This window comes from Mobula hypostoma, chromosome 13 (genome assembly GCF_963921235.1).
Source record: "Mobula hypostoma chromosome 13, sMobHyp1.1, whole genome shotgun sequence".
NCBI classification, from domain to species: Eukaryota; Metazoa; Chordata; class Chondrichthyes; order Myliobatiformes; family Myliobatidae; genus Mobula; species Mobula hypostoma.
Window position 1 is genome coordinate 83,201,095 of NC_086109.1, and position 13,665 is coordinate 83,214,759.

Below are 13,665 nucleotides of genomic sequence, written 5' to 3' on the forward strand. Positions count from 1 at the left end.
GATGAAATCTGAACAGAGAGGGAGGAGAACGTCCAATCTCCACACTTCGTTACACAACACACGGAAGCGTGGATTTACTTATATTATCTGTGAAACAGTAACATTAGTTGTATTTCAATCCTCGCACGAAAATACGTGCTTCTGAAGTGCACTTTTTTAAAAAGTAAAATTACCCATTATCAGCTCATGGATATTAAATAATATGCCACAAATCAGAAATCCAACGACACATACAAAGCAGAAACATAAAAGTGGAATTTATTTTAGAAAACGCTTAATTATGAAAAAGATTCCGAGCCAGCCAGGAGTCGAACCTAGAATCTTCTGATCCGTAGTCAGACGCGTTATCCATTGCGCCACTGGCCCTACAGAAAATAATCTGACTTTTAGTCATAGGAATCCGTTTCAAACGATGTTAAATGTATGTCTGCGATACTTTCTAGATTTTGCCAACGCCACAAAACAGCCAAAGGCACCGCAATCAATCGTTGTGGCTCTGACTTTGGATTAATTGAAAATATGTCTGATCGATGAGTAAAATTTCTACGGACCGAATTTATAAAGTTATTTTTTCCTTCTGTCATTTGCATTTTGAAAATCGATTTAATTCATTCATGAATGCAATTTATCTCCCGAAGCTGCTTTTGTTGGGATTTACTTGCTATTTTATTTGAATTTTAATTGCAGCATTCGTATATTATATTCCCATTCATGTGAACAAACCAAACAGAAGATAGAACAGTTGATTGACAGTTTATCTGTCCATTGACTATGACCGATCCAAGAAAGATCCAATTGCTATTTGCCCGCCTTAAGTTTTGGGTTTGGACCAATAAAATCACGACGTTCCCTCACAGTTTCCTTATCCTGATTGGCTTTTCGTTGGACAAATAAAAAGGAAGATTGGCTTGAGCAGTGGCCAATGGGATGGCGGTATTTGCGCGGGAGGTGTGATGGCGGAGGTAAGGTTCAGAGCGCGCGTTAATGTGTGCTGTGAGGGAGTTTGAGCCTGTGGTTCAGCGACTTCTAGCTCGCAACTTGGCTTCCAGCAAGCAGAGAGGACAGTGTCGGTCAAGAGTTAAATATGGGCCTCTTGCCGATCAGGGGCGATGTTTACATCTGGGTATAGTTGGTGCATTACTGATAGTGATACAAGCTTCGTTGTGTACCCTCGCCACGACACATTCTGGTACAGGGGTGAGTGGTGTCTCTCACTGTCCCAAAGGAACCCACTTGTCTCAACCGGTGCATGCCCACTACTGAGAGAAATATACCTGTCACTGCTCTAAAATGAGGAAAGACAAGGTGAACCTACCTCGCCAGCTGTGCTGGAATGATTATTGTTTCCTCTCCTTTCCACTGGTCTGAGAGGATGGACTCTCTACGCCAGGAGAAAACCCTTCTTTTGCTGGACTGACGATATTGCATTTCTGTCTGATTAATAGTGATTGCCCAATGTTTTTAAAAAATTAAACCATTAGAGCTAAAATACTGAATTATATGTAGAACATACATTTGGAATGCCTTCAGTTGAAGTGGTATTGGAGTTCAGATATTTGCAATTGGTGTTCCTAGATTGGAGTTTATTTTATTGAAATTAATTAATTTGTGAAAATGTATTTTAGAAATAGTTAAAGGTTGTAATTTTAAACGACATGGAGTGACATATTTGCTTTGGTTGCTGTGATGTGTTTTGTCTCTTTCTTATCTCCATACAATTTGTGGCGATGGTCGCTGCTAACCCTTTTTATACTGAGCTTTGTAGTTTATCTTTTTCCTAAGTCCCAATCAAATTTCCAAAAGTAGTATGACTGTATTGCTCTGCTATTAGGGTAAACAGTGGCTTAGGATTTGGGCCTGGACAAAGTTTTTTTTTCATTTAAGTTACAATAAAGAGGTTTGCATATTATATAATGGTGACACTCTGTGGCATTGCCTTCCTTCTAAAACTCTCCAGGACAAAACAAAATACAGTTGCATTTATAACAGCATCGATGACAGTGTGGCATACACTGGGGTCTGCACTGTTGATCTGCTGAATTATATATACTGTAATTATGCTTTCTAAATTCTAGATCTGGATTCCAACCAGATTAGCTAGCAGTTCTTCTTTTTATTCATCAGGATTTTATTTTTGCTGGAATTGGTCATTGAGAGTAAGACCTCCTGAGACATTTGAACATTACATAAGGAATTCTTTGACATGGCCTGTTCACAAAACATTGTTTTTCTTGTTAAGGTAATACCTAATAATTTCAGTGTTGCTTTTATATGAGCTGAGATGGATCAGAAGGTTCTGTATTTGGCTGCAGCAGAGGATACAGAAGGATTGCAACAATGCCTGAAGCACATGAAAGAGCAGGAGGTAATTGCAGTATTTCCACATTTTTTCAAATCAGTGACGGGTTTAAAATACATTTTTGTGAACACGAAATTCTTGAGATGCTGGAAATCTACAGTAACACTCTCAAAATGCTGGTGGAACTCTACATGCCAGGCAGCATCTATGGTGGGAATAAACAATCGACATTTTGGACCAAGACACTTCATCAAGACTGGAAACGAAAGGGGAAGAAGCCAGAGTAAGAAGGTGGGGGGATGAGAAAGAGTAAAAGCTGACTGTTGATATGAGAGGGGTAGGTAGGTGGGTGGGTGGGGGAGGGGGGGATGAAGTGAGATGCTGGGAGGTAATAGCTGGAGGAAGTAAGGGGCTGAAGAAGAAGGAATCTGATAGAAGAGGAGAGTGGACCATGGGAGAAAGAGAAGGAGGAGGGAAACCAGAGGGAAGTGATGGGCAGGGGAGGAGATGGGAAGGGGTAAGAGGGGGAGCCAGAATAGGGAATAGAGAAGCAGGGAAGGAGGAGAAAATACCAGAAATTGTAGAAATCAATTGAGTTCAAGAGTCGTGAAGTAATGTTACAGCTATATAAGACTTTAGTTAGATGCTACTTGGAGTACTGTGTTCAGTTCTGGTCACCTCACTGCAGGAAGGATGTGGAAACTATAGAAAGGGTGCATAGGAGATTTACAAGGATGTTGCCTGGATTGGAGAGCATGCCTTATGAGAATTGGTTGAGTGAACTTGGCCTTTTCTCCTTGGAGTGACGGAGGATGAGAGGTGACCTGATAGAGGTGTATAAGATGGTGAGAGGTATTGATCCTGTGGATAGCCAGGATTGAAATGACTAACATGAGGGGGCATAGTTTTAAGGTGCTTGGAAGTAGTACAAGGGGGATGTCAGAAGTAAATTTTTCCCCACACAGAGTGGTGAGTGCATAGAATGCATTATCAGCACAGATGGTAGACGCGAATACAACAGGGTCTTTTAAGAGACTCTGAGGTAGGTACATAGAGCTTAGAAAAATAAAGGGCTATGTGGTGGAGAAATTCTAGGTAGCTTCTGGAGTAGGTTACATGGTCGGCACTACATTGTGGGCCAAAGAGCTTGTAATATGCTGTAGATTTCTGTGTTTCTAAATCAATGTTCATTCCGTAAGGTTGGAGGCTATGCAAATGGAATATCGGGTGTTGTTCTTCATGAGGCCTGACAGTGACCTCATCATGGCAGTAGAGAATGCCGTAGACTGACATGGGAATGGGAATTAAGTATTAACATTTTTGTTAATACTTAATGTTTTCTTTTACTTCAAATGATACATATGCTGCATTCAAATATATAATTTAAAGGTATAAATATTGGCATACTCCTCCAAAACCACTTTTTATAGGCCAAATCTTTTATTAATGCTTCATTCCAGCACATATACTTATGTACTTTGAAATGTGCTAATTGCTTGTAAGGAGATTGTAACCAGAGTGACTTTGTGAATGATGTGACATATAAGATTGAGCCTCTGTAATGCAGTCCTTGATCCATAGCTACTTAGTCTAAAATTATATTTTGAATTCCATTACTCCATTTGTTTCAGATTGGCACTTTGATAACAAGTCATGCGTTGAAAGGGAAGGACATTGGAATGCTTGTCAGAGCTATTTTTAAAGGTCAGTTCTTTTTAAGCAGGTAGATTATAAAGTTTAACTTTATTTGTCATGTCTATATCAAAACATGAAATGCATTGTTTGCATCAAATCAGTGAGGATTGTGCTGGTCAGCCTGCAAGTGTCGTCATGTTTCCGGTACCAATGTAGCATGCCCACAACTTATTAACTCTAACCGTAACGAACAGATCCATTTGACACTGCCACCTCCCATGATTGATTGGCATAAATTTATTGCCTCAATTTGGACAAATGTAGTTGAGGAGGGTGTGTGGGAACTCAGCAGGATAAAAGCAATACACAAAGAGCATACTCGGCCCCAGTCTCCTACCATCTCCCCGTATCCTTTCATTCCCCTACTAATTGTCAATGTACCCAGTGATTTGGCCTCCAAGACATGTAAAAGGACAGAGATTCACCCAATAAATCCTGCCACCAGGACTGCCTGAAGAATCATCTATGATGTAGAACAACTCTATTCTCTAATTGAATGGCCAAGATTGAGTGTACATGGTACCTAACAGGATGGAATGAGAAGAGTCATTAGTATGGAAAATGTATGATTGTTGTAGGGTCACAGCTGTCTAATGCATAGAAATGATTTTTTACTAATTTAGCATAGTATTTTCACCGGGTGGTAAATAAACAGAAGAATTGGCAATTAACATAAGTGTCCTGCAAGAGCATCTATAGGAATATGATATGGCTGGAGAACACCAATGTAGATTTCTTACAGCTAGTGAGGTGAGAATTTTTTTTCAGGGAATTAGGAATTGTCAAAAGGTCAAATGGCTGTCTTTTGTCTTTGTTCGAAGGTGAACACAAAATACTTGTCAAAAATTCCATTGAACCATGAGTCTGGTAAGAATAAGGAACTAAAAGAAAAAAGAATGGATTTTTAAAAAGTGCTGAAGTTGTTAGTGAATCCCAAAGACCTGGTAACTAACATCTCATAGTTTGTAAATATTCAGGTTATCTTTATCCAAAATTCTCTTGGTTCAGGAATTACTTCTGAGAATTGGAGGGTAGCAAACGTGACTCCACAATTTAAGAATGTGTGGGGGCAGGGAGAGATTTAAAAAAAAAAGTACTGAAGTGTTATCCCAGCATCAGAATTAGGGAAAAAGTACTGGAATCTGAAATGAAGAACGTAATCAGAGAACACCTTGAAAGGAATAATAAGATTGGGCAGAGTTGATGTGGTTCTACAAAAGTACAATACTGTTCCAACAGATCTGGAGGTCTTTCGAGGATGTGACTCACAGCATGAATAAGGGAAAATGGGATATTTGGATTTTAAGAAGGCTTTTAATAAGGTCTCACACAAGACATCGTTCAACGAGTTTAGAGTGCACAGAGTGTGGGGTAACATACTGAAATAGATTTGGGGTAACATATTGAAATAGATTGACAATCTGACTTTGAACGGAAAACAAAGAATGGAAGTCGTTGAATGAGTATTTATGTCTAGTGAATACCATAGGGATCAGTGCTTAGGGCCCAGTTTTCAACTACGTACACTAACAGTCTAAGTTTGCTGGTAATATAAAATTGGGTGAAATTGTGAGTGGGTAGGAGGGTGTAAGGGTTCAGTGGATTTAAGTAAACTGTTTGAGGGGGTAGAAACATAGCAAATGAAATAACGTGAAGTGATTGACTTTGGTGCTCAAAATAAAAAGGCAAGGATCTAATGCTGAGGCTTTGTAAGGCATTGGTCAGGCTACACTTGGAGTATTGTGAACAGTTTTGGTTTTGGGCCCCTTAATCAAGAAAGGATGTGCTGGCATTGGAGAGGTTCCAGAGGAGGTTCACGAGAATGATTCTGATAATGACAGGGTTAACATTTGATGGCTCTGGACCTGTACTCGCTGGAGTTTAGAAAAATGAGAGGAGAATCTAAATGAAAACTATCAAATATTGAAAGGCCTAGATAGAGTGTATGTAGTGAAAATGTTTCCTATAGTGGGAGAATCTAGGACTAGAGGGTAAAGCCTCGGAATTGTAGGATGTCCCTTTAGAACAGAAGTGAAGAATAATTTAGCCAGAGTGTGGTAAATCTTTGGAATTCAGTGCAACCATCAGCTGTGGAGGCCGAGTCATTGGGTATATTTAAAGTGGAGGTTGATATGTTCTTGACGAGTAAGAGTGTCAAAGGTTACAGAGAGAATACAGGGGAATGGTGTTGAGAGGGTTTTTTTATTATATAAATGGTAAGATTTTGGCTAATATTAATATTCAAAGAAACCTGGGTGTCATTGAACACATAATTGAAAGATGGCCGGGAAATGGATCAGACAGTTAGGAAGGTAAATGATATGTTGGTTTTCATTCCAAGAGGGTTTGAATACAGAAGTAAAGATATTTTACTGCAATTATTTATAGCCTTGTTATGATTGTAAGTGGAGCTTTGGTCTTCTTCCTAGAAAAGTTGCACAAGGTTTTGAGGAGCTCAGTGAGGATTTCCTAGATTGATTCAGGGATAATGGGTTTTGTGTATGAGAAATTCAGTAGACCAAGTCTACGTACTCCTGAATTTGGAAGAATGAGAAGGGACTTCATTGAGTCATACAAAATTCTTGCAAGGATCAACAGGAAGGATAGTTTCCTCTGGCCTGAGAAGTCTAGAGTGCCGTGCAAATGTTTTAGGCATGCTAAATTTCTTTTATGGTATGGCCTCCACAGAGGCCTGATCTCAACATCATTGAGGCTCTCTGGGATTACCTGGAGAGACAGAAGCAAGCGAGACAGCCAAAGTCTGCAGAAGAACTGTGGCAAGTTCTGCAAGATGCTAGGAACAACCTACCAGCCTATTTTCTTATAAAACTGAACAACCATGTACCTAAGAGAATTGATTCAGTTTTAAAGGCAAAGGGTGGTCACACCAAGTATTGATTTGATTTAGATTTTTACTGTTCACTGCTCTTTGTAGTACATTTTCTGATACTTAGAAACATTTCATTATTTTTGAATTTTACAGAATTTTTTTAAAACGTGTGCCTAAGACTTGTACAGTACTTTAGACCTAGTGATCGCAATCAGAATGTGTGATAGGCCACTGTGGACTAAGATGGAAGAACTTGATTGATGCAGAGGATAATGCATCTTAGGAATTTTCTCCACTACAGGGCTGTAGGGGTTCAGTCTTTGTGTTTATTGAACGCAGAGATCAATAGATTTCTGGGTGTTGAAGGAAATGAGACACAAAGATGATGGCAGGGAAATACATTGATGTAGATGAACAGTATGATCTTGACAATTAATGGAAGAGGGTCGATGGGCAAATACGTACTCATAGAGCACTACAGCACAGAAAGAGGCCCCTTTGTCTTGTCCATGCCAAACTATTATTCTGCCTCGTCCCATTCACCAGTACCTGGACCACAGCCCCCCATACCCCTCCCATCCATGTACATATCCCAAATTTTTCTTAAGTGTTGAATGGAACCTGCATCTACCAGTTTCGCTGGCAGCTTGTTCCACACTCTCACCACTCTGAGTGAAGAAGCTCCCCTTCAGGTTCTCCTTAAATATTTCACCTTTCATTCCTAATTTATGACCTCTAGTTCTAGTCTCACTAGCCTCTGTGGAAAAAACCTGCTTGCATTTATCCTATTGATACCTCACAAAATTTTGTATACTCACCTTCGTGGCTTAGTATTGCTCATTTCATATGTCTTCATAGGAAGAATATGAACCCATTAAAGAGGGTTCCGAAAAGATAGACAAAGATGACTCCTGAAAGCTAAAACTAAAATGTGCTCTTTTGTACTTACTAATTCAGAAGACAAAAATAAGATCTAAAACAAAATGTACATACAAGATCTAGGGTGCCTAAGACTTTTGCACAGTACTGTAATGCTGGTTTATTATTACTTTTTGGGTTTTTTTCTGTATAGGTTCCCCATGCTCTGAAAATGAAGGAATTTGTAGGAGGCTTTTTGTTTATAAACACTGCATGCAACTGATTGAATCAGGAGACCTTCAATCAGAAATAGCAACAGACATGATTGGTTTGCTGATGCTTGAGGTAAGTTGTGAAAAAGTTTTATGATTTCTCAATAAATGTTAATATTTGTAGTGTTCAGCATTATTTATTAACCATATCTTGCTTCCAAAGCCCATAAATATGTAATCTATTTAAAATCTGCATGAAAATTGACCCACAAGCTGCTTTGTGCCCTACTGTAGTTATGTAACACATGTAAAAATTCTACTTCAATGGATATTGATTTTGTTTACATGTGAAAGTTCACACCATCACATTTTACTGAAAAGTTAATTCATTTTTCACACTATAGGTGACCTGCACTCTAACAAATGTTTAATAAAGTAGCACTGGTTTTCTTTAGGATAGGAAATAAAATGTGGTTCCAGTTTTAAGAGTATGAAAATAACTGACTAAGTAACGTTCATTACTGGTGAGAAATTTAAAAAGGTGGGAGAATGCAAACTAAAAACAAGTTAAATGATACCTTGGTAATGTATGTATCATGGAGTTGTGGGTTAATTTATTTGGAAGTCTGTTGAACCTAGCAGAACAAACTTGGCATGAGATGTAGATGCAGTGAGAATGTTGGGGGTATTGAGGCCCATCAGAAGGCTTATAGATATGGGTGCTAATTTGGTTTCTCAATGTCTTAAGAACAGGTTCTTCCCCATTGCCATCAGATTTCTGAATGGACAATGAACCCATTTAAACTACCAAACAATTTTTTTTTTCTCTTTGCACTAAATTCATTTAATTGTATCTATTATTGTATTTTATAGTTTTTATTATGTATTGCAGTGTACTGCTGCAGTAAAACAACATACCTCATAACATATACCAGTGATATTAAACCTGATGCTGATCTCCAATTGATTTAATTCAACACAAAACCAGTTGTCTGTTCATTGTACAAAGAAACATTGAGGCTATGAACCAAGAAATGGGGCACAGATTTAGAAAAGAGCATAACTGCTTTAAATAAAGATCACTGTCGGTTGCAAGTCAGGATAATCAGCGTAATAAGCCTCTTAGGACTGAGATTAGCAAAAACTTCTTCACACACAGAGTGGTGAATCTGTGGAATTCTCTGCCACAGGAAACAGTTGAGGCCAGTTCATTGGCTATATTTAAGAGGGAGTTAGATATGGCCCTTGTGGCTAAAGGGATTGGGGGTATGGAGGGAAGGCTGGTACAGGGTTCTGAGTTGGATGATCAGCCATGATCATACTGAATGGTGGTGCAGGCTCGAAGGGCTGAATGGACTACTCCTGTACCTATTTTCTATGTTTCTAAATCAACAATTATACACTCAGTGGTCACTTCATTAGGTACATGAATGGAACCTGGTGTGACCTTCTGCTGCTGTGGCCTACTCACTTCAAGGTTTGATGTGTTATGTGTTCAGAGTTGCTCTTCTGCACACCACTGTTGTGATATAGTTATTTGAATTACTATTGCCTTCCTGTCCACTTGAACCAGTCTAACCATTCTCTTCTGACTTCTCAGTACCAGGGCATTTTCACGCACAGAATTGGCAGTCACTGGATGTTTTTTTTTTATTTTCTGTCTCTGTAAACTCTAGAGATTGTTTTGCGTGAAAATCCCAGGAGATCAGCAGTTTCAACGGCTTCATCTGGGACCAATGATCATTCCACAGTCAAGTCACTTAGATCACATTTCTTCCTCATTCATATGTTTGGTCTGAACAAGAACTGGAACTCTTCACTATGTCTGCATTGAGCTGCTGTCACATGATTGTCTGATTAGATATTTGCATTGGCAAACAGGTGTACCCAATAAAGTGTCCACTGAGTGCAGTTGACTAGAATTTGAGTGAGAGAAAGTGACATGAACAAAGGTACTTGTGAGGTAAAGCTTTCAGAGGGTGAGTTTAAGAGATTAGCTTTATTTGTCACGTGTAAATCAGAACATATAGTGAGGGTTGTGCTGTGTCACTGGACTTCCGGCGCCAACATAGCATTCTCACAATTTACTGACCCTAACCTGTATGTCTTTGGGATTTGAGAGGCAACCCACGCAATCACGGGGAGAACAAGCAAACTCCTTGCAGACAGCTGTGGGAATCAAACCCTGATCTTTTGTATAGTCAACACCAACAGGATCAACAAACTCATTCGCAAGGCCAGTGATGTTGTGGGGATGGAACTGGACTCTCTGATGGTGGTGTCTGAAAAGACAATGTTGTCCAAGTTGCATGCCATCTTGGACAATGTCTCCCATCCACTACATAATGGTCTGGTTGGGCACAGGAGTACATTCAGCCAGAGACTCATTCCACCGAGATGCAGCACAGAGCGTCATAGGAAGTTATTCCTGACTGTGGCCATCAAACTTTACAACTCCTCCCTTGGAGGGTCAGACACCCTGAGCCAATAGGCTGGTCCTGGACTTATTTCATAATTTACTGGCATAATTTGCATATTACTATTTAATTATTTATGGTGCAACTGTAATGAAAACCAATTTCCCTCGGGATCAATAAAGTATGACTATGACTATAGTCGTCGTGCTTAAAAGCGTTGTGCCATCTGCTGCATTACCTTGGTGGATAATTTAGTTTGCTAAGATGTTATTACCTTGGCCAAGCTCTCAATTGTAAAGCAAATACCTACAAAGTATCCAGATCAATGCATGTATACAAATGCATGCGTGCTTATGCTTTCAATGTAGGGCTACACTTATGACTGTGTGTCTAAGCACAGCTCCAATGCCATCCTCAAATTTATTGACGATGCCATAGCTGTAGGCTGAATTAAAGGTGGTGATGAATCAGCATACAGGAGGGAGACTGAAGATCTGGCTGAGTGGTCCCATAACAACAACCTCTTACTCAATACCGCAACACCAAGAAGCTGATTATTGACTTCAGGAGAAGGAAACCAGAGGTTCATGAGCCAGTCCTCATTGGAGGATAAGAAGACTAGAGGGTCAGCAATTTTAAATATCTTGTTGTTATTTCAGAGGATCTGTCCTGGGCCCAGGATGAAAGTGCAATTATGAAGAAAACTTTGACAATCTTCTATAAAAGTGTAGTGGGGAGTGTTGACTGGCTGCATACAGCCTGGTATGGAAACACCAATGCCCTTGAATGGAAAATCCTGCAAGAAGTAGTAGATATGCCCCAGTCCATCATGAGTAAAGCCCTCCCCACCATTGAGCACCAATACATGAAATGCAGTTGTAGGAAAGTAGGGACCCCCACCACCCAGGATGTGCTTTCTTCTCGTTGCTGATATCAAGAAGAGGGTACATGATCCTCAGGACTCACACTACCAGGTTCAGGAACAGTTATTACCCCTCAACCATCAGGTTCTTGAGCGAAAGGGGATAACTTCACTCAACCTCATTGGTCCCATCATTGAAATATTCCCACAACCCATGGACTTACTTTCAAGGACTCCTCATCTCATGTTCTCTACATTTATTGGTTATTTATTTACTGTTATTATTTCTTTCATTTTGTATTTGCATAATCTGTTGTCTTCTGCACTCTGGTTCAATGCCCAAGTTGGTGTGGTCTTTCATTGATTCTGTTATGGTTATTCTCATAGATTTATTGAGTTTTCCCGCAAGAAAACAAATCTCAGGTTGTATATGGTGACATACATGCACTTCGATAATAAATTTACATTGACCGTTGATATTTAGAATCAGAATTGGTTTTATTATCACTGACATATGTCAAAAAATTTGTTGTTTTGCAGTAGTCGTACAGTGCAAGATATAAAAATTACTGCAAGTTACAGAATAAATAGTACAAAAGAGGAATAATGAGCTAGTGTTCCTAGATTGTTCAGTAATTGGGCGTTTAAAAATTGTGTAGTTCTATTCAACCACTTTTTTAAAAAGTAGTCATTACTAGTAGAGAAGATGATTTAGTTGGTATCCATTATACACAAACTCCTCCATTGAAACAGCGGTATTGTTTTCGGAGGAAAAAACCTATATATCCACAATTCCTGTGATATCACTATCACATAAGAGATGGCGAGCTTAATTTTAAATATACCTTTGTGGAATATGGTGATCAGCATTTCTGAGAACACTTTGTGGGTTCTTGTTTTGATGGTAGATTGCCTTCTATAAAAGACATTAGTTAACCAGATAGTTCACCAGGCTGAATGTTCACCATTAGTGATACTAACTATTTCTTTGAAATCGAGATTTATTTCAGTTCTAGAGGAAATAATGTACACCAGCTCTCCAGTTCTTGTGACTGAAGTATATATTTACATAATGATTAAACGAATGGTGGAGTGTGATGGTGATTTACAAGTTACGGGATCCATTTGGGATAAATAAATACTGTTCTCATAATCTGATATTGTGATTTTAGGCTCACCAGTTGCCTGGAGCTACTCTAGCTGAATTAGCAAGTCTGTATGTTGATGCCATCAAAGGAGGCTGCATTATGAATGGCAAATCGCTGGATTTGTTCCCTACAATACTTACTGTTCTGGCCACTCAAGAAAGCCTAAATTATGCTGGAGGTAGGCAAAATTAGTTTAACTGCATGAAGTGAGGCACGTATTATGTTTCGTTCCCTGATCTTGTTTAAAACATTTTTGTCATAAATGGCCTACCTTTTAAGGGATTTTAATAGCTTGTGATGTATAACATTACATGGTTTTGTTCTGTTTGTTTTGCCAGGTCATTTGTGTGGTGAAGAATATAAAAAGCAGTTGATAAACACTTTATGCTCAAGTAGGCAAGTAGCAACATGTCTGACTGTGTGAAAATAATCATATTGTTAGCGGGAGCTAGTTTGGGAATTAGATGCTTGACCAAGAAGCAGTGAACCACAAAAGTATAAAATCTATTGAACAGGAAAGGTTCTTGGTAATTTATTATGTTATGAAATCTTAAGTTGCAAAGTTTTTCACTTTCTTCTCTCCTGTAAATCCTCACAACATGTGTAGTACTGTTCTAAAAATGTCATTTACTACTTAGTAAATTGTTCCAGGATTAGCTTTTCTGTATTTTGAGTGGTGGGTAATGGGGTGCAAAATGCCTGTGGAGATCTCCCTCTGTTTTCTCCAGAAAGTGCCCGTGCAAGCTGTAAAGCAGCAAATGACTGTAGATTAACTGTGTCACATATCCCTGTGGCTGGTTCCACTGTCGGATTTATGAGTCAGAGTCAAGAGACTGTTTGGCCTAGAAATGGAGCACATCACTCCCAAGTATCCATCATTCTGCATTTGTATTTCCATCTCCATCTTATATTTAGTTGGGTATATAAGAACTATATATATTTTTATGTTTAAGTTATTCTTGGAATTCTTTTTGGATAAATGAATGTTGTGACTATATTCTTCATAGTTTGAATTTTTTTTTTTCAGATGGGATCCAAAGTGCTTGATTCACCTCACGTCCATGTTTAGGTAAAGTTTGCGTAGCTTGGTTAGTTTAATCACTGATTTTTATGAGGGAGGGAAGCAAAATAAAAACAACATCTTCATTTAAGTGAATTTCATGATATAAACACTATATGTAAATGGATATTCTTATTTGCTCTCATTCTTAAAGGGATGTACCTGTCAGTACAGAAGAACTTCAGTTTGTTATGGCAAAGGTTCTGAAGATGTTCCCTACATTGGATTTGCAGGAGCTGCCTCCACTTGTCTACCAGTTACTCCTCCTTTCTGCTAAGGTAAGA

At 38.9% G+C, this 13,665-nt stretch overlaps 1 protein-coding gene and 1 non-coding gene across 4 annotated transcripts in view; one reads left to right on the top strand and one right to left on the bottom strand.

Annotated features, from left to right (window-relative positions):
* Positions 1-293: 293 nt before the first annotated feature.
* Positions 294-366, bottom strand: trnar-acg (transfer RNA arginine (anticodon ACG)). The gene has a single exon. It is a non-coding gene; the product is annotated as a tRNA-Arg (tRNA).
* A 590-nt stretch (positions 367-956) lies between these two features.
* fanci (FA complementation group I) overlaps positions 957-13,665 on the top strand; it is a 92,370-nt gene continuing 79,661 nt past the window's right edge. For 2 of the 3 annotated variants that reach the window (XM_063066082.1, XM_063066084.1), the window contains exons 1-8: positions 957-1,305; positions 2,240-2,365; positions 3,931-4,003; positions 7,897-8,027; positions 12,346-12,499; positions 12,660-12,717; positions 13,349-13,390; positions 13,536-13,659. In XM_063066082.1, coding sequence (XP_062922152.1) covers positions 2,282-2,365; positions 3,931-4,003; positions 7,897-8,027; positions 12,346-12,499; positions 12,660-12,717; positions 13,349-13,390; positions 13,536-13,659 — 666 coding nt within the window. In that variant the 5' untranslated portion in view covers positions 957-1,305; positions 2,240-2,281. The remainder of the gene's footprint in view (positions 1,306-2,239; positions 2,366-3,930; positions 4,004-7,896; positions 8,028-12,345; positions 12,500-12,659; positions 12,718-13,348; positions 13,391-13,535; positions 13,660-13,665) is intronic. The other variant, XM_063066083.1, reaches the window with a different exon arrangement.